This window comes from Giraffa tippelskirchi, chromosome 3, assembly GCF_054371585.1.
Source record: "Giraffa tippelskirchi isolate mGirTip1 chromosome 3, T2T-mGirTip1v1.2.pri, whole genome shotgun sequence".
Taxonomy (NCBI): domain Eukaryota; kingdom Metazoa; phylum Chordata; class Mammalia; order Artiodactyla; family Giraffidae; genus Giraffa; species Giraffa tippelskirchi.
In genome coordinates this window covers 105,646,662-105,671,198 of record NC_137277.1, presented here as the reverse complement: position 1 = coordinate 105,671,198, position 24,537 = coordinate 105,646,662, and the positions used below count along the sequence as shown (strand labels likewise).

The 24,537-nt window shown below is 41.1% G+C and overlaps 1 protein-coding gene across 9 annotated transcripts in view; it reads right to left on the bottom strand.

Annotated features, from left to right (window-relative positions):
• Positions 1 to 24,537, bottom strand: part of CACNB4 (calcium voltage-gated channel auxiliary subunit beta 4) — a 272,610-nt gene that overhangs the window by 42,686 nt on the left and 205,387 nt on the right. For 4 of the 9 annotated variants that reach the window (XM_081578067.1, XM_081578071.1, XM_081578068.1 and 1 more), the window contains exons 3-8: positions 11,352 to 11,471; positions 9,081 to 9,203; positions 4,246 to 4,376; positions 2,343 to 2,419; positions 844 to 863; positions 538 to 618 (exon numbers count right to left, since the gene is read on the bottom strand). In XM_081578067.1, coding sequence (XP_081434193.1) covers positions 538 to 618; positions 844 to 863; positions 2,343 to 2,419; positions 4,246 to 4,376; positions 9,081 to 9,203; positions 11,352 to 11,471 — 552 coding nt within the window. Of the gene's footprint in view, positions 1 to 537; positions 619 to 843; positions 864 to 2,342; positions 2,420 to 3,621; positions 4,021 to 4,245; positions 4,377 to 9,080; positions 9,204 to 11,351; positions 11,472 to 24,537 lie in introns of those variants that run through there. The other 5 variants (XM_081578074.1, XM_081578072.1, XM_081578076.1 and 2 more) reach the window with 5 other exon arrangements.

Genomic DNA, 24,537 nt, shown 5'->3' with positions numbered 1-24,537 from the left:
TATCTAAGTGTTTGCTCTCTTCTTCCTTACATTGCTTAGTTCATCTCTGAAAGAGTTCATTGATATTTTTAATGGAGTTTTTTCCCTTTTATACATCCTTTAAAATAAAGGAGGGAAATGTTTGGTGGAATAGGCCATCGTCTTGAGCACCCAGCAAAGTGAGACTGGTTGGTGCTTTGAGGTGAGGTTTGCTGGCAGATTGCTTTTATGTTCCCTTGTGCCGTTCATTTGCTATTTTTTCTAACAGCAACAGGAACCATCGAGACAGATAAAATCCTTTTCTTTGAATTGAAAGCAGAGCAAACCTTTGACCAGAACTTCCCATTATAACTATTTTGAGGGAGCTATTTCTAAACACATGAAAGATGAGAAGAAGGCCAGAGAGGGAGGAAATAGCAAAGGGCCACGTGAGCCCCACAAAGCACCTCCTGTCTTCACAAGCTGAGGGCCCGAGTGTAAGCAGACCCCAAGGAGGAAGCTCCCAGTGGCTGTCTCCTAGGTTCTTGATCAAGAAGGGTAACAGACTGATATCGGTACCTCATAACCCTTCAGCGATGGCCCCACCAGCACCACCGGCCGCATGGATGGCACAACATCGTAGGGGGGGATGTGCTCCGTCTGAAAGAGACGATTGGACACACATAAAGAGGTGCGAGGGTCAGCAGCCCTCCTCCACAGCCACAGCATTCACAATCCTCCGGCCAAATGAGAAATGATAACCACGGGTCCCACCAAGGAGACGCCTCCCTCATTTTATAGCCATTTGGGTCACTGAAATGGAGCATTGCAGGCATGTATGGATAGAAACCTTCACAGGAGATTTAAAAAGGAAACATGACTTACCACTTTTTGCTTCTGTTTTGCTAAAAGACAACAATGAGAGCCATATCAAAATATGTAATCATGATTTTAAAAGATGGAAGAATATGCCAATTTGTCCCTGTCATTCTCATCATTTCCCAATCACCCACTCTGCAGAGTATTACTCTACTATTTCATTCTGGTCAGGCCAATTGGGAAGACAAATGCAAAAACAGACAACTTCCTCCCTAAACAAATGACCTCATACCCTGATTTCACAACGGGTGGGGAGAGTGGATTTCATAACATTGGCTGGGCCAGCCACAGGCCATGGGTTGTTCCCGTGCTGCACACAGCATGTGGTGTGGCTGAGAGCAACTTGGACAAATCAAATTTGATAAAAAGAGACTTAGAACAATAATTTGTATAATAATGACCATCACTGCATTCACTAGTTATTTTTGGATGTGTAATTTTGGTAAACTAGCAGAAGAATTTGCAGTTCTTTTTGTGTTCTTAAGGCTTTCTGCTCATTTTTGAGAATACTGACATATTATTCCTACTACATTGCTTTTAATTTCAAGTAAGTTTATAATCAGTTGTTCCTGTTCTTTCTTGTGTGTAATAGTGAACAGCTGCAATGACTTAAATGTTCAGCAAATGGGGATGAGGCAAAATATACTCAATATCTGTGGCTTTGTGGCCACCCATGCAGTCCTGTCCATTTGGGGACAACCTAAAGAACAAGACTTTGGTTCAGAGCCCTGGAGATCAGGGTTCATATACCAGGACTCAGATCTGTTCTGGAACCAACCCAGTTTCCTGCAGTTATGGTATGCCAAGATAGACATTGGATCTGTCATTCTGAATTGATAATCCCAGATACATTAATGCAGCATCCGTTCTGGGGCAGAACGAAATGAGCCTGTAAGAGCCAGGGAATGTGGTAGAAGAAAAATTCTTGAATAACTCCACAATTTCTAAATGCGTGACAACTCCTGACTGGGCCATCATTGTCCCTTCATTACCATTAAATCCAGGGCTCAGTTGTCTGCTATTCAAACAGAAATGAGCCCATTTGGGCCAAACCTCATTCTCTGCCCTCCCTACCTCCACAGCTCAGGCTGTACCAACACACCCTGAAGTTTTACATGAAGACTGGAACTCAGCATTTTCTTTAGAAGGCTTTTAAAACTCATATAATTGGCCCTCACCATCTTAAAGTGTGCTGGGTTCTCGGGTGGAATAGTGAACTTGCTTCTGAATGATTTATACAATAGAGGGCAAATAAGATTGTACAAAATCATGAGCCATATCAAAACATCTAATCTCTGTCATTGTTACAATGATCTAAATTTCTAGTAACACAAGTACCCTTTAAATCAAATTAAATTACTAGAGTAAAGCAAATAAGCAATGAAATATTAAGTAGAAAAATCTTTAAATTGTTTTCAAATTAGTAAAAAAAATTTGCATGTATTTTCAAAGATTAAGAAAGAAATACATTCCATTAAAAAAAAAAGTCTAACTAAAACCCTCACCTGTTGACGTGGGAGTTGCTCGAAATGTCCCTGATACCATTTCTCCGAGACTTGAAGAAGAATTTCCACTTGATTTCCTAAGATACAGAAAAGGAACTTAGGACTCATTCCCCAGATTCCTTGAAAATAGAACTTGAGAGTACAAAGCTTTCTTTGGCCTTAATCCTACTAAATAATTCAAAACACACCAAGTCCTGCTCTTAGAGTAGAGCTTCAAGGATCTTCCCAAATGTTTTCTTTGACCTTCTTTCTCAGAGAAAGTGGGAAACTAACTAGGATCTGGAAATACTTTGCCAAAGTCTCTTTCCTAATTATTCAATGCAGAAATGAAGCAAAAGAATCACTAATAGGAGTGTTCTTGTGAACCGTCTGTTTAACCGATACTGACCACCAATGCACTGGTTGGATGTCAAACACAGCTCAGAATGAGCAGAAGAGTATTCACTGTTATAGGAACTAGGGATACAACAGTGAGGGGAAAACAAAATTCTTTCCCTTGTACAGACAAATTCTATCAGTATCCTTCAGTATTCTATCCTTCAGTATTCTATCAGTATCAGTATCAATCAGATGAATAGGTAAAAATGTATTTTTTATAGTAGTAAGTGTAACAAAGAAAACTGAGATGGGAGAGAGATAAGAAGCAAGGGAAGAGAAGTGGATTCAACTTTAGATATGGTGGCAGGAACTGGATCATTGAAAAGATGATATTTAACACAGATCTGAAGCATATGAAGGAGTGATCCAGTGGAAAAGTGAAGGAAAGGGTCTGGTAAGATAAAACAGCAATTGCAAAGGAATATAGGTTTTCACATATAAATTACTAGAGTAAAGCAAATAAGCAATGAAATATTAAGTAGAAAAATCTTTAAATTGTTTTCAAATTAGTAAAAAAAATTTGCATGTATTTTCAAAGATTAAGAAAGAAATACATTCCATTAAAAAAAAAAGTCTAACTAAAACCCTCACCTGTTGACGTGGGAGAGAAGAAATAATAAGAGGGACGAATCATTAATAATATTACAGGCATGTTATATCCTAACAAAGGTCGATAATTAAAAGTGGGGCTCACCCTGCACTATTGTGATCTCCTATCATTGTTTAAGAACTTCCCATCATGACAAAGGCAAAAGGGCTCCTGAAGAACAGAGGCGTTTTTGAAACAGAAAAGGATCTAATAGAAAAAGGAGGTTGAGAGTTAAGAGAAAGAACTAATTCTATTTTAGGATTTTCAAAAAACAGTAACACATATCAAATCAGTGCTTCAGTGTAGGCTCACAATATATGCAGGCTTAGTATGATGCTGATTTGTCCTCTCAGGCTTTGCTTGTATCCCTGGGACCTTTAAACAACTGCACTCTGATCTTTGTGGATACTTCATTGTTCACTAGAGGTTAATTCATCTGAAGCTGGACAGAGTCTTCCCTTTATTACCAAGCAGTGGCCACAGAAAACCCTGGATAAGCTGCTACTAGTCCTGGGATGGTATTGCATGTACCATGGCATTCTGTGCTCACTTGAAAGAGAGTCTGTGAAAGATAACCAAGAAGAGCTACGATGCCAGGTCAGGCCAGGCCCCCACTTACAGTACTGTAAAAGGATGCCCTACACGACTCTCACAGAGGGAAGCTCAGGTTCCCAAGAGGATTTGTTGAGGTCACAGAAAACAGTCTCCACTGTGGAATTCCCGTTGATTCCAGGAGTGTTTCAGGCTTCATTCAGCATACAACCAGGGGCATGAACTACCTGAAACCCCTCGTGTCAATTTCAGAAACACCTTGCACATAGAAAAATAGCTTTTACTTCAAAAGCATACGTGTTTAACTTAACAAGGAAACTTGAAAACATCACCTAATTTCCCTACTCCCTCCAAATAAAATGTGGAGAAAAGAAGGAGCCTTACCCTCCGTGAAAACGTCCTCTTTTCTGTTCTTGCTGAATCCGTATGTTCTCCAATCTCAACGGACTTGGGATGAAGCCAATCTCACAGCCTTCTTTCACCAGCCTTCCTATCCACCAATCATTGTTATATTTCTGGAACACAGAAATAAAGATGCTATCAATTCACTTATCTCCACATTTATTCATTTCAGGGGGCCAAAAGATCGAAGCACTATGTTATATAATAATATACTGAACCATATTATATATACAAACACTATTTATAGTCTATTATACCATATTATATATATCTGAGGGGTGTCCAAAGAATAAAGCAAACTTTCTAGTCCAAAAGCCATGATAATTAATTCTTGAGGGTCTGCAGGCCATATGGTCTCTGATCCAACCACTGTAATCTTCTGTTGTAGTGTGGAAGCAGCCACAGACAATATGTGAACACGTAAGCATGGCTGTGCTTCAATAAACTTTTTCTTTCTGAAAGACAGCAGGCTGGTTTCAGCCCATGGGACACAGTTTGCTAATCCCTGGGCCAAAGTCAGGTCTTAATGTTCGGATTCCTTTGGTCCTTGTCAAGAAGCCCTCGCCACATCTTCAGGAATAGATTTTATAAGGATAAATATACACCACTGTAATTAGAACTCTGGAAGACAAGATAGACAAGTCTAAGATGAAATACACTGAACAGTCTGTTATTTATCAAAAGCTTTGAGGTAAAAATTCCACTGTACTATCTGTATTTTACTCTCTTTGGGGAAAAAAAATATAATCTTCCAAATACAGATTTGCAAATCAAGGTCCACCTTATTACCTGAAGAAAAACAAGCCTACTCTCACAAAGACTAAGCATATTTTACATAAGTGGAATTTTTGAAGTAATCTCCAAGTGACCTGAAATCCAATAGGAATGAAGGAATTTCCATTTAAATAAAGTTCCAAGACATGTAACCTTGGGAAACACACCCACACAAAGGCTTCAGTCAATATGGGGTGAACATGGTCCTATTTGATGGGCCAGCAAAACTGCATTTGTAATGATAGATTTGCTGAATTTGTTGACTTTAAAAAAAATGCACAATATAACAGCTGCAAGTTAAGTTTTATTTGGGGCAAAATGAGGACTATAGCATTTCAGATGGTTCTGAGAAACTGCTCCAAGAGGCAGTGGAGGAAGGTCAGAACGAGTACATTCAATCAAGCACAAACAGAAGCTTTCTGCTAGTCATAAGGAGCAGTCATCATTAAGAAGGAATTTAGTGCTTTTCTAAATATGAGGAGCTATAAGAATTGGGCTCATAAAATTGGTTCCTGAAAAATATCTAACTATCTGAAGACCAGTTATGCCAGTTTTTCCCAGAGCACAGAGTGCCTCATTTCTGCTCTCCACTTTCAGAGGGTGTTGAAAATCAGCAGCTGCAGCAGCACATGATTTAATCCTTACAGAGGCAGATGGCAAGTGCCCGTGTTGTTGTTGTTGTTCAGTCACTAGGTTGTGTCCAACTCTTTCGGGCTTCCCTGGTGGCTCAGTCGGTAAAGTGCTCATGGCAAGTGCCAGTTTGTAGTTGACAAATCCTAGGGCAGAAGGTGTGTTTAATCCAAGCTACCTGCCTCAAGGGAAGGTTTCAGCTAGGTGATTTCCAGAAAACAGACATCAGTCCTACTGTTTACATCCTCCAGAGATAACTCCAAAAACTTCCTTTATTGTCTTTATTAGTGTTGGACAAGGTAACTCTCTCTCTTTGATCCAGGAAGCATTTCATTTTTTCAAAGCATAACTCTACAGGGTATATTTTGCTTAGCTCACAGGACAGTAGAATTTATATGTATATGACATTGACACGCTGGGAAGGAGAAATGGATATTTCCATTGAATCATCAAAGCACAAAATTCCGGGTGACTCTGAGTAATTCTGAGTAACAGTTTTATACTCAAAAGCAAAAAGATATGAGTTAGAGATTTGGCCTCTGTTTTGCACACAGCTCCTACACGAGGCACACATGGCATGCAGTCTGAGCCTGCACTGAAGAAATGTGAGTCAACCTAATATACAATCTTAAACAGTCTAGGTCTCAATTTCTCCCATTTTTTCATCTTTTATTTCAGGATAACACTTCTGAAATAACAGGTCTATTTATTTTGGAATTAACAAAAGGCAATGGAACCCCTTTAGCATGTTGGGTGTATGGATTTGGAATTTAAATTTTACTGTGGTGGGGACAAAACAGACAGTGAGTCATAGTTTCCCACAGCTTAAGTTACTTCCTGAAATCAAATTAGCCCACTGGAACACTAACTTACTAACTGCTACCCAAATGATCTTAAAGGGGTTCCTGAAATAGTTGATGTAACTTCCCAAGATGTTTTACTTTCTTCTAGGAAACAGCTAAAGCACAGTGAAAATATGACTCAATGTTAATGAAAGTTCTTTGAGCCACTTGGGGGAAAGTTACAATGTACACTCAAGGGCTTAAATCACTGGTCATTTGGTGTATGTGATAAGGACAGCTGTAGCTTTTCTCTACTTTTAAGCTTTTCATTACTGAGAAAGTACTGAAACTAGAGGATACCAAATGGCCTTCTAGGTTATGGATGAGAGGAAAGGCTGCTGCTGCTGCTGCTGCTGCTAAGTCGCTTCAGTCGTGTCCGACTCTGTGCGACCCCATAGACGGCAGCCCACCAGGCTCCGTCATCCCTGGGATTCTCCAGGCAAGAATACTGGAGTGGGTTGCCATTTCCTTCTCCAGTGCATGAAAGGGAAAAGTGAAAGTCAAGTCGCTCAGTCATGTCTGACTCTTAGCGACCCCATGGACTACAGCCTACCAGGCTCCTCCGTCCATGGGATTTTCCAGGCAAGAGTACTGGAGTGGGGTGCCATTGCCTTCTCTGGAGGAAAGGCTACAACTCGATTATAGAAATACATTCACTTGTGTTGACGTTCAGGGAGTACATGCCAGCTTCCTAGCAAGGTCACCTTAGTGCTATTCCAATTCTTCTCATTTTGCTTTCCTGAAAATGAAGAGCACTTTCTCTTCCTAAGATGTTTCCTTATCTGAGATCTCAAAATCTGAAAACGAGTGGCTCTAATCCATATAGGATTACCAGCTCAACATCATACAACAAACTGCCAGGCAAAAGAAAGTCTCTGGTTGAGCAACATATAGATCAAAAAGCAACCAACAGGACAAATGGAGACGACTGATGGAATGGAGGAAAGCAATAAAAAGCATCAAGGTGGGGATGCAGGTGTGAGTAGTATGCAAGGAATATCTGAGGACTTCTTTTACTGTTTCAAGTGCTGCTTCTCCTTGGAAACAGTGGGAATGAGCAACTAATGAATATGGTTTGGTCGTTTTTGATGAGAATGGTGACACAAAGTCAACCTAACCATTCAGGTGCTAGGGCACATGTTTCGGGTTGAGAGTCCTTGTCTTTCAGGCAAATATGAATATCCCCATGTCATACATGATCGAGAAAGCAGAAGAGGTCAACCCGAAGCTTCCTCAGTTTCTCATAACCAAAGCTGTGAGTACCTAAACTCACCTTTTCCCTGTCTGTTATAATGAGTAAGTGTTCCCCTTCCTATCAAAGGTCTGCCCCATCACTTGGGCTCTGGATCCCAGGCTTCCTGACTACCAAAAACTTCCCACCTTTCCATCAATCTCTCTCCTTCTCTCTCTGTTAACAGGCACGGACACATGCTCTGACAGCTCCCATCTTGAAAGAAAACCTCTTTTGACTTCATACCCTCTTCAGTCTACTGCCTGGTTAGTGTCAACTCCCTTGGAAGCATGGTCTGTGCTTGCTAAATATACTTCCTAACTCCCCTTATCTCCTTATCACACTGCATCCAGCTTTCATCTCCCAAACTCCAGACAGTGGTCCCAGTTGACCTCCATGCTGCTGACCACCGTGTTGCCAACCCAACGTCCATTCCTTTCTCCTCACCTTAGGTGACATGCCACAACATTGGCTGTGGCTGGTTGCTTCCTCCTTTTGAACACACTCTTCTCTGTTGATGTCCATGAATTGCTCTGTCCTAGTTCTCCTCCCATATCTCAGGCTTCTCCTTTTCAGTTTCCTTATTTGCTGAGTCTTTTCATGCACCCCACCTTTGCAGGATGGAATTCCTTTGGATTTCATCCAGGCCTGCCTTCTCTCCTCCTTCACCTCTGTCTTTAGATGACTTCATTCATTACCACAGCTTTACATGCCACCTGGATAAACTAACGATCCAAATGTGTATCTTTGGCCCAACCCATTCCTTTGAGCTCCAAATTCTCACATCTAACTTCCTACTTCATATCTCCCTTGAGATGCCCACTCCCCAAATTCCCTTCCCATCTGTCATCACCCTACCCTAGTCATATCCATCCTAGCTGCTCAATTCATAAACCTTGATTTCCTTGATCATCTTTGATGTCTCCCTCAATCTTAGCTCCTACACTAGGTCCATCACCAGCACTCTTCACTGAATTCCCACAATATACCTCAAATGTGGAGAGAAATAGTTTTCTCCGTCTCACTAGCAGCACCAGGATGGCTCAATCCCATTATCCCTCATCTAGAACAGCTCTAACGGTCTCCCTGATTCCAGACTTCTCCCACTCCAATCCACTGTCTCTCCAACAGCTAGTTTTATTTTAAATGTGCGATAATGCAAGCAACAATCTCAGTCTTCTAAATCTCGGTGAGAAGGGATGGATTTGGAAGCCTTTCCAATTAAATGAGGCAAAACACTGGCAGCTCCTCAGGGCTCCTCTCCATTTAGTTTGGCTCAGAGCTGATTCCTGGCCTTGACTGTGTGGCAGGTTAAGGAATGCAACATGCCCTACATTTACCTCTTTTATGTGTAGAAAGTCCTTCGCGTCAAAGGAGATGGCCGTGCTTGGAACAGGCACATCCTCGTCCAAGGCACCACAGTAGCTCACATTCGTCTTCACAGCAAATGCTACGGGTTTGGACTGGGAACAGAACCATGGAAGAAGGATGAAGGGAGGAAGACGAGGAGGGTTTTTCTCACTGAAATGTAGAATCAGATCACGGAGAGTACCAGGCAGTAAGAAAAATCACTTTCCAAAGAGGGATCTCAATTGGGTTTCGCATTTCCAGGCAGCACTAAGAAATCTGCAGAAAGGACTCTGAAAAGGATTCCGTCCTATTCACCCAACCGTATTCCCCCTCCTGTCATACTTTCCAACATCCCAAAGAATTGTGCGCCAGAATCTTGGGGAGGGAAGGCAGAAGGGGCAGTCTGTTTTGTCCTTTAGTCATAAAACTTAAGTTTGTTATTTTATTTTCTGAAGTATGAGAGTTCTTTTACTCTTTTTACCTCTCTTTGGCTGCACCATGAGGCCTGAGGGATCCCAGCTCCCCAACCAGGGATTGAACCTGGGCCCTCAGCAGTGAGAGGATAGAATCCTGACCCCTGGACTGCCAAGGAATTCCCGCGTTTATTATTTTAAATGATAACAGATACCCACATTGTGGGGTACAGGAAATGTATGCTGGGTCTTAAAGAAAAAAGAGGTAGAGGGGTAAAATAAATATTTTTGAAATAGCCTCAGATCTGAAAACCTGCAGGATCCCACTCAATAGAATATCTTGTCCTGGCAGGGAAAAGAAAGGCCTGCCGGGGCAGACACAGAGGGTGGAGCTGCTCACATGTCACATCACCGTCTCCCTAGCTAACAAAACTGCTTCTGAAACTCTTTTTAGACAAATTCCCCTGTAGCAAAGTGCTCCTGGGCGGCTGCAGCTTGGCAGAGGCTCAGCCAACCTCCAGCTTCAGCTGACAGCACTGCTGCTGACATTTGGGTAACCACAGCAGCCACAGAATAAACCCTGAGAGAAAACTAAAACAGAAATAAGCCACAAGAGAACACACCAGGTGCCTGCAATCCTGGGCTGCTCTATTCTAAAGGTGCTTAGTCGCTCAGTCATGTCGTGAACCCATGGACTGCAGCCCACCAGTCTCCTCTGTCCATGGAATTCTCCAGACAAGAACACTGGAGTGGATTGCCGTTTCAAGCTCTAGAGATCGAGTTTGGGTCTCCTGCATTGGCAGGTGAATTCTGTACCACTAGCAGGCTGCTCTGCTATGGGCTCATTTCTTCATGCTGGGAACACGCCTGGGGAGCAAGAGGGTCGAGGCAGGACCTAGATTAGGGTCCCACTGACACCTCACTGCCTCCAATCCCCTTCCACCACCTGGCACAGATAGCACGAGTGTCAAAGCAAAGGAAGACACTTCCTGAGCCTGCCTCATCCTCCTCCTCCCACTCTTTTAAATATTTTAGTGTCAAAATAGAAAAGGGAAGGAGTTCACCTTATTTGAGCTTCCTTTTTTTTTTCCTCCTGAAACTTGGAAAGACTGTATCAATACACCTTAGGAGTCTATCATGAAGGGCAAAGAAGAGAGGCTGACCAGGAATCTGTTATGTCCGTTACTGTGTATAAAATTTCATTCAAAAAAGGGGTCTGTGCTTTTAACAAACAAAAAAGTCTGAAAGACATAGCATGGGAGATCTCTAGTGACTCGTTCAGTTCAAACATTCAAAAATGCAATTTGTTCTTTGTTGCCTCCTATGGGGTCTTCTTCCTCTGGAATATCTGAAGGTCTCTTTCAGCAAAGCCTTTTATTGCTCGATTTTGCTGAAATGCTAATCGTTGTTCAAAGTTCTGAATGGGGAACTTGAGGTGGGTGACTGAAACCAGGAGAGAAGGATAGATACCAACAGTGCATCGACCAGCTGTGTGCCTGCAGCCGCTAATGAAGGCTGCTGTCATGGAGAACCGAGCAGGCAAGCTGGTCCCTTGAGAGGCTCTCTGCCAACACCTGGAGGGGCAAGCTGGGTATGGTCCACAACCACTAAGATCGAAGATGACCAAGAGTTTTCACCACCCAACCAAACGTAAAAGGAAACTGAAAGGGTCCAGGTCTCCCTGAGAATGTTACTATCAGGGGTCAACAGATGAGGGCCTGGCAATCTGGTGTCTTATCAGGACGATCATAAAACAATTATTCAAGAGAAATCTGAGGCAGGGGAAGAGCAGCTGATACCTGCTGAGCAACATGCCACTTTGGAACCCAAGAGGGGCAAGAACGTCACCTTTGCTCTCTCAAGCTGGATGGCTGCCTGCTGCTCCCTCTCCTGCCGAATCGCTTCCCGATCCTCTTCCAAAGAGACATCAGAGTCAGATGGCCTGCTCGTGTAGGAGTCCGCTGAACCCTGGAAAGGAAAACCCGGAGTAGCCTGAATGAGGTGATGCGGGGTGTCTTACACCGTCAATTCCACAATGGCCTCCTGGAATGAGTTCTTCTCATTTGCACAGAATCTGATGCATACGCTCTGTGCCTTATTGCATAAATGTAGATGGCAGAATACAGTTAAGCATCTGAGTAATTCGGAAGGTAGCAATGTTGTGAAGGGAAATATTTTGACTGGATTAAGTGCTAGAAAGTAAACTGCAGTGAAAATTATGTGATATCCTGCCCCAATTCTTCTGGTTCTGTACTATCTTTATATTAAGCCCATACAACTTGCGGAACCGAAGTTTCATTCCATTCTCTCTTTTACATATAGGTTTAAAGGAAAAAGAGGCTCAGCCTATTGCAAGAGCTAAATCCTGCCCATATATTAGATTAAAAATGATCAATTTGTCTAAGATTTCAACACAATAAAGCAAAAACCTGCATCAGTAAAATGACTTTCCAGTTCCAACATCAACACTATTGAATAAGGATGTCTCAACTGAAGCCCATGCCTAGAAGAGCTGTTTGAACAATGATGAAATCCAGCCTGATTCATATGGTCAAGGAACTGGGGGCAGCAAACATCACTTGGTGCTCATGCCATAAGAGGCAATGAAAACCACAGCAGCTAAAAAGCTAAAAACAAAAAACAAACACCCCAGAAGTTTGCCTTCTGCTTGCTAAAAGAACACCAGCCTTACAATCTCCTTAAGCTGGCATGAGAAGTTGGTATTTGCATAGATGATGACATTTACACAGAGGAGGTATTGACAGGACTAGTGTATTTGGCATGTTTCATAAACCAGGCACAGAATTTGGAAGCATATACCTATCCATATAGTTGAGAATTTGCTACCCACTGCAAAAAAAGAACGCTAAGGATGGTTGACTGCTGAAATGGGCTCTTTGAATGTTTTTTCTAAACTTAGAAATGTTAGCGTTTGTTTTTTTATACATTACTTGTGAATTTGATGCTCATAAAGGCAGCTTTGTCTCAGCAGGGGGTGTCATTTTAGCTGGAGTAGTCTGTCCCACCATAAAAACAATCCCAGCACAGATTTTTCCAGCAGCCAAGAACAATAACTCCTGCTTAGAGTTTTATTAGAATGCCCAGGAGAATCCCAGTTCTAAATTCTAACTCTGCAACCCACATTTGAAAACTTTATGCGAGTTACTAAACCACTCCAAGACTCAGTCTTATCTGTAAAACAGTAGGCACACAATAAATAGACCTTATCATTCCTGTTTCCTAGTGCTGATATTTCTACTGTGACTTAAGAAAAAAGTTAAGAGATTCTGATCATTTTCAATTCGCTTATAATATATATGCACAATAGCCCATCTTGAAATGTATCTGTTTTTATTGTATTTACTGCATAGAAGACATAGTTTTTCCTCCCAGTTTTATTGAGATATAATTGAAGTTTAAGGTGTACAATGTGTTGATTTGATACATTTAAATACTGAAAATGATTATACTATAAATCTGATAACTGCAGTAAGTCCAAATCCATGCACTTTATGTACTGCTTTATTTTTTGTTTTTTAATTTTTACAATACTGTGTTGGTTTCTGCTGTACAACAATGTGAATCATCCATAACTATATATATATATCCCCTCCCTCCTGAGCCTCCCTACCCCATCCCATGGGGGTAGGAGCGCCAAGGTGGACTCCCTGTGCTATACAGCAGCCTCTTATCAACCATTCACCCTACACATGGTAGTACATATACGTTGATGCTACTTAAAAGTGCCCTTTACAGAGAAAATGCATTTGCTAACCAAATAATAGTCAAATTCCTCTGTGCAAATCTACTGGGGAAAATCTGGACCTTCAAAATAAATAAATACAGGATGACAATTTTATATATGCATTCATTGCTTTAAAAGGAGCTACCTTGAAATCCTTTAAAATGAGAGTTTCTCAGAACAAACCTTTTGTCCACATTTAGGTATACCTGCACAACATCCAGAGTAAGAGAGAAAGGAAACAATGTTTCTAAAGAATATATGAAACCAGTTTTGTGTTGGTTCCAGGCAATGCTTTGCTGAAGTGTGATGTCTGTGGTAGACCAATTTAAGGTGTTAGATGTCTGCAAAGGTGCCTGGACTATAAAGTGATTACGATGTGGGAAGTCAGGGAGGAGGCACTTGTTCTGAAAACACATTGTGGAGAAGGCTAATGATTGCAGTTCACAAGAAAGCAGGCTGCCCACTGGAGCAGTGAGTCAAACAGCTAAAATACACAATCCACTGTTGACACTAGGAGATGGCTAATTTCCTGAAACTGCGTTAATGACTTTTCAAATCCTGGCATTCAATCATCTGCACACACAAGAAGTGACTCAAGGACTCCTGCAAGTCCACTTTATTTTGAAATGTGAACAAGAATTTCAAAATTACTTAATAAATTCTACTACTGCCAAAAAATGTAAAAGCGTATAATATTCTAAGAATATTGGTAGAAGGAAAATAAAGCACTGTGATATTTACTTTCATGGAAGGACTGATGCTAAAGCTGAATCTCCATTACTTTGGCCACCTGATGCGAAGAGATGACTCATTGGAAAAGACCCTGATGCTGGGAAAGATTGAAAGCAGAAGGAGACGGGGGCGGCAGAGGATGAGGTGGTTAGATAGCATCACTGGCTCAATGGACATGAATTTGAGCAAACTCTGGGAGGTGGTGAAGGACAGAGGAGCCTGGCATGCTGCAGTCCATGGGGTTACAGAGTCAGACACAACTGAACAACAATGACAACAATTCACAGCATTTACTCTGGATTTTGTTTTTCCCTTCTTCACTGACATCCACATTTCTTTGAAGGTGGAAATCATTGCTGCTGACTCTCAAGGTCCTAGAGATAGCAGAGGTCCAATATCAAGAGCACAAATTTGGCCCATGGACATGTTCTGCTGATTTGGCAAAGAACTAGTTCCTTGCTTCTATTTATTCTTATTTTATTTTGTTTTGTTTCAACTGCTCGATTTTCTATCAAAATATAGACGAGAGAAAAAAAGGAAAAAGAAAAAGAACTTGATTTTTCACAATGGCATGGAGAGAAGCAGAGAGCCACAGAAAGGCAAGAGGAGACTGCCCTGGCTGGACTAGATGAAGGGTGAGAAAGGAAAACGGGGCTGTAGTGGGCTTGGTAGGACTGGAGGGTCAGGATGAGGGTTGGGGTGGGGTGGGGTGAATTGCCCAGAGGTCTATTTAAATCTTTATGATTGGGAACAGGGAAAAAGCAAGAAGGAAGTAATGCTAGATGCCAAGAGAACAGAACTAATGATATACAGGTTACTAGCTCTGGACAAAGCTAGAAATTGAAGCCCCATCAGATTTTATTTTCCAGAATTCCATTCCATAAAATGGGCAAAGAGCAAGCTATACAACTTATCGAGTGAGTCTAACCTGGGCTGTTAACCCGTGTGCAAGAGGCACAGTGGAGGCTAGTGCCTCAAAAGTGCCTATGCAGACACCATTGCAAGTCACATCTTTAACATCAAAGAATCAACTACTCTGGGAGGAAAAACTGGAAACAAGTATCTCTCTATATATAAACATATATCTCTCTATAAATAAATAAATAAATAAATAAAATATAATATTCTGCACACACACATATATATAAAAGTCATTGTAAAAGCCATAAAATAATACATCCTAGCAGATATCAAAAGAAAGAAACATATATCTTCCTATTAACATGAGGCCCAGATTTTTTCCCCTTTTATTCAATATTGAAAACAGATTCCAGACTCACACCTTTCATAAATCTTCTTGAGTACAATATACAAGCCCTATAGAAGCATTGAAAAATCAGTTTACTGTTGTCCTGGAAGAAGGAAAGTGATGTCAAGTCAAACAGTGGAAGGGCTCCTTCTCCTGCTCAAAGAAAGGGGCCATGACCGGACGGGAGAGTGGCCGTGGACTCTGGGCCAGGCCATATTGGATTTGACACAGTTGCCCATTTTTACTGGTCTTGGGTCTTGTGCAACTTATTTTAACTTTCTGAGTCTCAATTTCCTCCCTTGTGAAATGGAGCTAATAACACAGACCTCACAGAGTTTCCCAGGGTTTGATTTGAGATGGAACAGGATTTCTTTTACCATCATGAGGCTAATTCCTGAAATGCCAACAAATAATCTTTGACTCACTAATTAAAGTTTCTGGCAGCTTTTCAAATTCAATTTTTGGCTGCCCTAGAGTTTTAGGATTCATATCTTGTTCTTTTTTGCTTTATTGAGGTATAATTTACATACCATAAAATCCATAGTTTAAATATACAACTCCATACATTTTTAGTATTTACAGACACAATTCACACAGAAATCTAACATTTGAATATTTCTACCACCTCAAAAAACACAAAAACAAACAAAAACCCTTCTGCCCATTTGCAGTCACTCTCCAAACCCACCACAAGACCCAGGGATCAACTTACTTGTCTTGTCCTTTTAAAACTGAAATACATACTTCCTCTTCTTCTGAGTAGTTTTAGTATTTAAATATGTCATTAAGTTAGAGCAAGGAGAGGGAGAGTTTATTAATGTTTGATTTTAAAATGCACTAACACTGGACCAGAGCCTGGTTATTGTTGGAACTTTTGAGCGTTGTGGTCAGTCCTGGGCCTCTCACTTCCTACCATTCACTGGACATTGATCATCTGTAAGGTTCTGTAGTGAGAGCCATGTGAGAGGAACTGCTTATCTTTTCTGAGATTCTTTCATCTGCAAAATAGGAACGATCCCTTCAGGGTTATTTTAGAGAATTACTAAGATGCCATAGTACAGCTTAGAGTACAAGCATAATAATGGCACAAACAAAACCAGTGTGGTCCAAGAGAAATTTCTGCAATGATGGCTATTCTCTGCGTTGGCACTGTCCACTATGGTGGCCACTAACTACATGTGGTTACGGAACATTTGAAATCTGCCTAGCAAGACTGAAGAACTGCATTTTTCATTTAATTTTTAAGGGTTAAAATTTTTATTTCACTTAATTTAAATGTAGATACCCACATGTAAAACTCAACATTCAGAAAACTAAGATCATGGCATATGGTCCCATCACTTCATGGCAAATAGATGGGGAAACGGTGGAAACAGTGACAGACTTTATTTTTTGGGCTCCAAAATCACTGCAGATGGTGACTGCAGCCATGAAATTAAAAGACGCTTGCTCCTTGGAAGGAAAGTTATGACCAACCTAGATAGCATATTAAAAAGCAGAGACATTACTTTGCCAACAAAAGTCCATCTAATCAAAGCTATGGTTTTTCCAATAGTCATGTATGGGATGTGAGAGTTGGACTATAAAGAAACCTGAGCACAGAAGAATTGATGGTTTTAAACTGTGATGTTGGAGAAGACTCTTGAGAGTCCCTTGGACTGCAAGGAGATCAACCCAGTCCATCCTAAAGGAAATCAGTCCTGAATATTCACTGGAAGGACTGATGTTGAAACTGAAACTCCAATCCTTTGGCCACCTGATGTGAAGAACTGACCCATTTGAAAAGATCCTGATGCTGGGAAAGATTGAAGGCGGGAGGAGAAGGGGATGACAGAGGAGGAGATGGTTGGATGGCATCACCTACTCAATGGACCTGAGTTTGAGTAAACTCCGGGAGTTGCTAATGGACAGGGAGGCCTGGCATGCTGCAGTCCATGGGGTCACAGAGTCGGATACGACTGAGCAATTGAACTGAACTGAACTGAATCCACATGTAACTAGTGGCCACCACACTGGACTGTGCAGTTTCCCTTCCAGATGAGACAAGTGAATTTACATAAACCTGATGTTGATTTGGTATTTTAATAGTTGCATTAACTGGACTGCTGCTGCTGCTGCTGCTGCTGCTGCTGCTAAGTCGCTGCAGTCATGTCCAACTCTGTGCGACCCCGTAGACAGCAGCCCACCAGGCTCCGCCGTCACTGGGATTCTCCAGGCAAGAACACTGGAGTGGGTTGCCATTTCCTTCTCCAATGCATGAAAGTGAAAAGTGAAAGTCAAGTCACTCAGTGTCCGACTCTTAGCGACCCCACGGACTGCAGCCCACCAGGCTCCTCCGTCCATGGGATTTTCCAGGCAAGAGTACTGGAGTGGGGTGCCATTGCCTTCTCCATTAAGTAGACTAAGTGATAGTAAATGTCCAGAGATGCATATCACTCCCAATAGATTTGAGCTTGTTTCTTCTCACTGAGTTTGCAATGACTTGACAATGCACTTTTCCACACTGCAGAAGAAAAGGAGCTCTTTCTTGATTATTTTCCCAGATTTCCCAGGGTGGATGGGTAAAGATCCCCTCATGAGGCTGCCCTAGGCAAAAAAGTCTCTTAGGTAACATTTATCTTTACAGGATAGCCCCTCACTTTGTTGCAACTGCTTTCTTCTCCTCCACCCCTTCATCAAACATGTCGAGAGCCTTTTGCAAGGGCACCCACCCAGCCTAGCAGGGTCTAGTCTGGATCTCCAAGTAGATACACCTGGGCAGTGTCTGCCACATAGCAGAACCTCAAATTTATTGAAAGAAAGACACTCTGCTTCCCCTCAGAATCTATTTCTTTGTTCCATGATAGGTGGCTGGTTTACTGACCAAGGTTTATTCTAACTGGGTGTGATGTTAATTATTAGCTGTCCCACCCCTTAGTAGCATAAGATTTTTTTCTTTTTTTTTTAGAATTATGGTTTTCAGTGCCCTAATCCAGAGCACTAGATAATGTGTACATTACCAGCACTTTGGCAGAACAAGTAACTTTTGAAATTGCTTAGAAATGACCACTTAATTTTGCTGTTAGGTACCTTGCACTATGTCTTGTAAAGAGGTCTTTGAATATGTTGGTTGAAAGAATAAGGCAAACTCTGCAGCCCACTTTTATTGGACAGAAGACCAGCAATTAATCTGACTAAGCTTCAATTTTAGGCTTCAAAGGGCAGTTGGTCAAGGGCAGAAAAGGAATATGATCAGAAAAGGTCATAAAGGGAAACGGAAAAGAACGAATGATTACTCATCCCTTACTTTATGTGAGTCACTAACTTATGAACTTTGTATTAGCCCATCAACCCTAAGAAATAGGTTATGATTATAGATGAAGCATCCCCACATTATAGATGAAGCATCTGAGGCTCAGACAGGCAATAAGAACTTCCCTTCATGCCACTATCACAGGGCAGGGTGCAGGAGTATGGGCAGAATCTCCTTTTAAATTTCCTCTACAAAAGTGAAAGTTGCTCAGTCATGTCCAGCTCTGCGACCACAAGGACTATACAGTCCATGGAATTCCCCAGGCCAGAGTACTGGAGTGGGTGGCCTTTCCCTTCTCCAGGTGACCTTCTGAATCAGGGGATTGAACCCAGGTCTCCCACATTGCAGATGGATTCTTTACCACCTGAGCTACAAGGGAAGCCCAAGAATACTGGAGTGGGTAGTCTATCCCTTCTTCAGGGGATCTTCCTGACCCAGGAATCAAACCAGGATCTCCTGCATTGCAGGTTGATTCTTTACCAACTGAGCTATCACAAAAACCTGACGCAAAATATTTTGTTAATGTAGACTGTACACCAAAATCTCACTAATTAGGAGTGATGGATGTAGGTAAAAAAATGACACTCTTAGATCAGGGAAAGGGAATTTCAGACTGCTTTTTCAAAAGGCATGTTTGCTATCAAAACCACCGTGAGGTATCCTTTCACGCCAGTCAGAATGGCTGCTATACAAAAGTCTACAAGCAATAAATGCTGGAGAGGGTGTGGAGAAAAGGGAACCCTCTTACACTGTTGGTGGGAATGCAAACTAGTACAGCCACTATGGAGAACAGTGTGGAGATTCCTTAAAAAACTGGGAATAGAACTGCCATACGACCTAGCAATCCCACTGCTGGGCATACACACCGAGGAAACCAGAATTGAAAGAGACACGTGTACCCCAATGTTCATCGCAGCACTGTTTATAATACCCAGGACATGGAAGCAACCTAGATGTCCATCAACAGACGAATGGATAAGGAAGGTCTGGTACATATACACAATGGAATATTACTCAGCCATTAAAAAGAATACATTTGAATCAGTTCTATTGAGATGGATGAAACTGGAGCCCATTATACAGAGTGAAGTAAGCCAGAAAGAAAAATACCAATACAGTATACTAATGCATATATATGGAATTTGAAAGATGGTAACAATAACCCTATATATGAGACAGAATCAGAGACACAGATGCATAGAACAGTCTTAAGGACTCTGAGGGAGAAGGTGAGGGTAGGACGTTCTGATAGAATAGCATTGGAACATGTATATTATCATATGTGAAACAGAACACCATTCCAGGTTCGATGCATGAGACAAATGCTCAGGGCTGGGACAATGGGATGACCCAGAGGGGTGGGATGGGGAGGGAGGTTGGGAGGGAGGTTCAGGATGGGGAACACATGTAAACCCATGGCTGATTCATGTCAATGTATGGCAAAAACCACTACAATATTGTAGAGTAATTAGCCCCCAACTAAAATAAATAAATTTATATAAAAAATAAAAAAAAAATTAAAAAAACCAAAAGGCATGTTTGCTCTTTCTCACTTCACATAGTATCTCTAGATTGTCAAGTTTCTAGTGTGTGGGTTTCTTTGAGTTACTCTTTAATGATAGGACTTTTACTCAGAATTTTAGTGAATGGTAGAGGATATTAAGGCCCCCTTGAGAGTTTTCTTTTCTTCTTAAGTGATAACTCCTTCAACTGTGTTTATACTATGTATTTGAAAATTATTCCTTGTAGCTAAATTACAATTACATATAGATATATAGTTAAAAACTGAATAATAATTACATAATTAATTAGCTATAAAAATTAGTCTGAATTATCTGATTAGTGGAATCCAAATAGGTTCTATTATAACTGTTTTTACATAACTTCAGTAAAAGCAAATAATATTCATTTAGAAAACTTAGCCAACCATATCCTTCTTGTTATGTTGACTAGTTTCGCAACTGCTGTAATTGCCTGATTTCAGATAGGTATTTTTCTCTTTTTTTGCATTTATTCTTTGACTTTTATTGAGATATAATTGATACACAGCACTGTATAAATTTAAGGTGTATAGCATAACGATTTGACTTACACATGTCATGACTGACAGGTATCTCTTTTGATTGCTAGTCCAAGGAAACCCATCAATGATGATTAATAACAGCAGAAAAACTTCTTTTGGCCTCATAAGTATAAAGAGGGAGGTAACAGAAAGGCCCTAATGGAGATAAAAAGGAAATCTGTATCAGCCATGGCCATTTAGGAGATTGTGGGAAAGGAGAAGCTGAAATGTGGGCTAACAGATTTGAAAGGTAAATCAATGGTGATGGTGGTGACAGGGGACAGACTCATCTTGGGTTATTATGAAGACTGAAATTTCATATGGTTCAGCCTAATACACTGGGGGGAGAACAAGAGACAGAGATTACTTTACATGAATGCTATTTGGCAAAACTGCTTTGACTATCAGTGCATATCATGGGCTTTCCTGGTGGCTCACTGGTAAAGAACACACCTGTCAACGCAGGAGACCTGGGTTCAATCCCTGGGTCAGGAAGATCCCTTGGAGAAGGAAATGGCAACCCACTCAAGTATTCTTGCCTGGAAAATCCCATGGACAGAGGAGCCTGGTGGGCTATAGTCCATGGGGTCAGAAAGAGTCAGACACAATTGACTGATGATGCATGCATGCATGCATAACATCATACAAGTATGTAAAAAGTGCTACACCAATGAACAGAGTAATAAATCGAAACTCTCTGTGAGACTAAAGGGTAACAGGAATTGAAAAAGAGCCATGATCACGTTTTGCATCCAATAAGAATGCTATTTTAATGGTATGGATGATGAGATTATGGAGCTCAGTCTCCTGGGAAAGGGAAAGTGACTGCCTGCCTGGTGAAGGTGGCCTCAAGCAGTTAAGCTTTACGTTGTACAGGTCACAGAACAACATTATGGGACACTGAGCAGCCACCCCAGGGACCAGCCATACCTGGTCAGAACTGAGAGCGCCTGACCAATCCACATGACGCAAGTGAGTGCCTAGGTGGCTACACCTGGCTGACCTCAGCACTGGCACCTACCTGCAAGCAGTAGCCACAGCATGAAGTCTTCATTCAAGGGCAGCAGCTTAAGCTGCACTAATTTAGTTTCAGGAGAGGTATTCAAAAGGAAATGACAGTATTTACTCAGAAAATCTCAAATGTGCTGCTAGTAACTGCTGAGCTGCATAGTGATGAGGCAACTACTTATAAATGTGGCCATCTATGACTCTTTTGGGGCTTCCCAGGTGATGCTGGTGGTAAAGAATCCACCTGCCAATGCAGGAGACACAGGTTCGATCCCTGGGTTGGGAAGATGCCCTGGAGCAGGAAATGACAATCCACTCCAGCATTCTTGCCTGGAAAATCCCAGGGACAGAGGAGCCTGGCGGACTACAGTTCATGGGGTCAAAAGAGTTGGACACGACAGAGCACACACATACACACGACCCTTCTGGAAAAGTGACTGACACTTCACATTCCCCTACAGTGGTTTACAAAGTAGCCCACAAAATGCTATTTTTATGCTGTGGTCTATTTTCTGAAGAGTCATATTAGAGACCTAACAACAGTAAGTATGTTTCTCCTAAAAGTGGCTACAGGCAATCACTTGTGTCTTCAAAAAAATTTTTGTTAAATCTTTTCCTTCTGGTATGTAAAGGGAAGAATAATATATGTTGGTTTACAAAAAAATAGGAAAAGAATTTGAACCTCTCCTTACAATTCTCAGCCTCAGAAACTGTTTGATGAAAAATTATCTTCAATTCTGTGAAAATATTCGTAACATCTCTCATTAAAGGAATGCATGTTGACTGCTAAAAGAATCCAGGTGTGTCATCAAGAACAGAACAGAAATTTGCCTCCTCAGAGACGCCTCCAGATGAGACAGAAGCCAGAGTGAAGCATCTATCAATACTTCAGGCAGAATCATGTCTTCTCAGCTTCTGTTGTCCTCAGAGCCCCCAGCACAGAGCTTTGCACTGCACAGGAGCTCAAAACTATTTACTGAATGAAAAAGTGAAAGAGGAGGTTTCAGGAGGAGGAAGAGAAATGTAAAAGGAGCACTCGGTAAGGCCCAGCCTTCGCCCAAAGGGAATAGCCACTTCTGGCCTACAGATTCTGCTGAAAGCCACGTCGGAGAGAACAGGAAACAACACTGATGTTGGCTTGACAAAATGATACGAAAGTTGATTTGGAAAAATTAATATTCAAAAATCTCTCAGAAAAAATATTTTAAAAAGACCAATAAGAATTAACCTTTTTAATAAATATTAAAACATTATAAAACTACAGAACTTAAATTTGGTATTGGTACAGAACAAAGAAATAAGAGTCTGCAAATCAACCCCTGCATACTGATAATTAATATAAACACAGGAAACATTTCAAATCAATGGGGAGAGAGTGATTATTCCATAAGTAATGTTGGGAAATGTAGCTGGCCAATTGGAGGGAAAAAAAGGTAGATCTCTACTGGATTTCTTATATGAAAATAAACTGCAGATGAAGAAATTTAAAGGCAAAATTATGGATATAGTTACATATTTATTACATATATACACATATTTATACTAGCACTAACAGAAACTATGGCTATAGTTTTAATGCAGCATGCAAAAATGTTCAGAAGCTATGAAAAGATTTATTAACTTGACTATATAGCAATTTTAAATATTTATCTGGGAAAGAAATACAAAATTGAGAATGACAAAAATAGAAAAAAAATGTCACATAAGTGACCTGGGCTTAATGTTCTTCATGCTCAAAGAGCACTAACAAAGTAAGAAGAAAAGATAAACAACCTACCTCTTCACCCACCAACATGGCAAATAAAATTAAGAAACAGAAAAAGGAACAAGAATGTACACTGAAAAGGGCTTTGGCTTCTTTCCTACGTAAGGAAATATAACTTAAAATATGCTACTATTTTCACTTATTAGATCAAAGCATTTGATAATACCCACTACTTGGCTTAAAGCTCAACGTTCAGAAAACTAAGATCATGGCATCTGGGCCCATCACTTCATGGGAAAGAGATGGGGAAACAGTGGAAACAGTGTCAGACTTTATTTTTTTGGGCTCCAAAATCACTGCTGATGGTGGTTGCAGCCATGAAATTAGGAGACGCTTACTCCTTGGAAGGAAGGTTATGGCCAACCTAGATAGCATATTTAAAAGCAGAGACATTACTTTGCCAACAAAGGTCTGTCTAGTCAAGGCTATGGTTTTTCCAGTGGTCATGTATGGATGTGAGAGTTGGACGGTGAAGAAGGCTAAGTGCCGCAGAATTGATGCTTTTGAACTGTGGTGTTGGAGAAGACTCTTGAGAGTCCCTTGGACTGCAAGGAGATCCAATCAATCCATCCTAAAGGAGATCAGTCCTGGGTGTTCATTGGAAGGACTGATGTTGAAGCTGAAACTCCAATACTTTGGCCACCTCATGAGAAGTGTTGACTCATTGGAAAAGACCCTAATGCTGGGTAGGATTGGGGGCAGGAGGAGAAGGGGATGACAGAGGATGAGATGGTTGGATGGCATCACTGACTCGGTGGACATGGGTTTGGGTGGACTCCGGGAGTTGGTGATCGATAGAGAGGCCTGGTGTGCTGCAATTCATGGGGTCACAAAGAGTCAGACACGACTGAGCGACTGAACTGAACTACTACTGAGGGAGCAGTAAAAATGACATATACGTTAGTAAGAATGTAAGTTGGTATTATATTTTTGGAGGTAATTAGGCAAAAACAATCAATATTAAAACAGACAAAAATTTTAACCAAACCTTTCTATCTGAAGAAATTTACCCTAGAAATATACCTATATGTGATATGTATGTATAAATGTATATACAAGAATATTCCTGTATTACCAGACCACCTTACCCATCTCCTGAGAAGCCTGTATGCATATCAAAAAGCAACAGTTCCAACTGGACATGGAACAATAGACTGGCTCAAAACTGGGAAAAGGCTGTA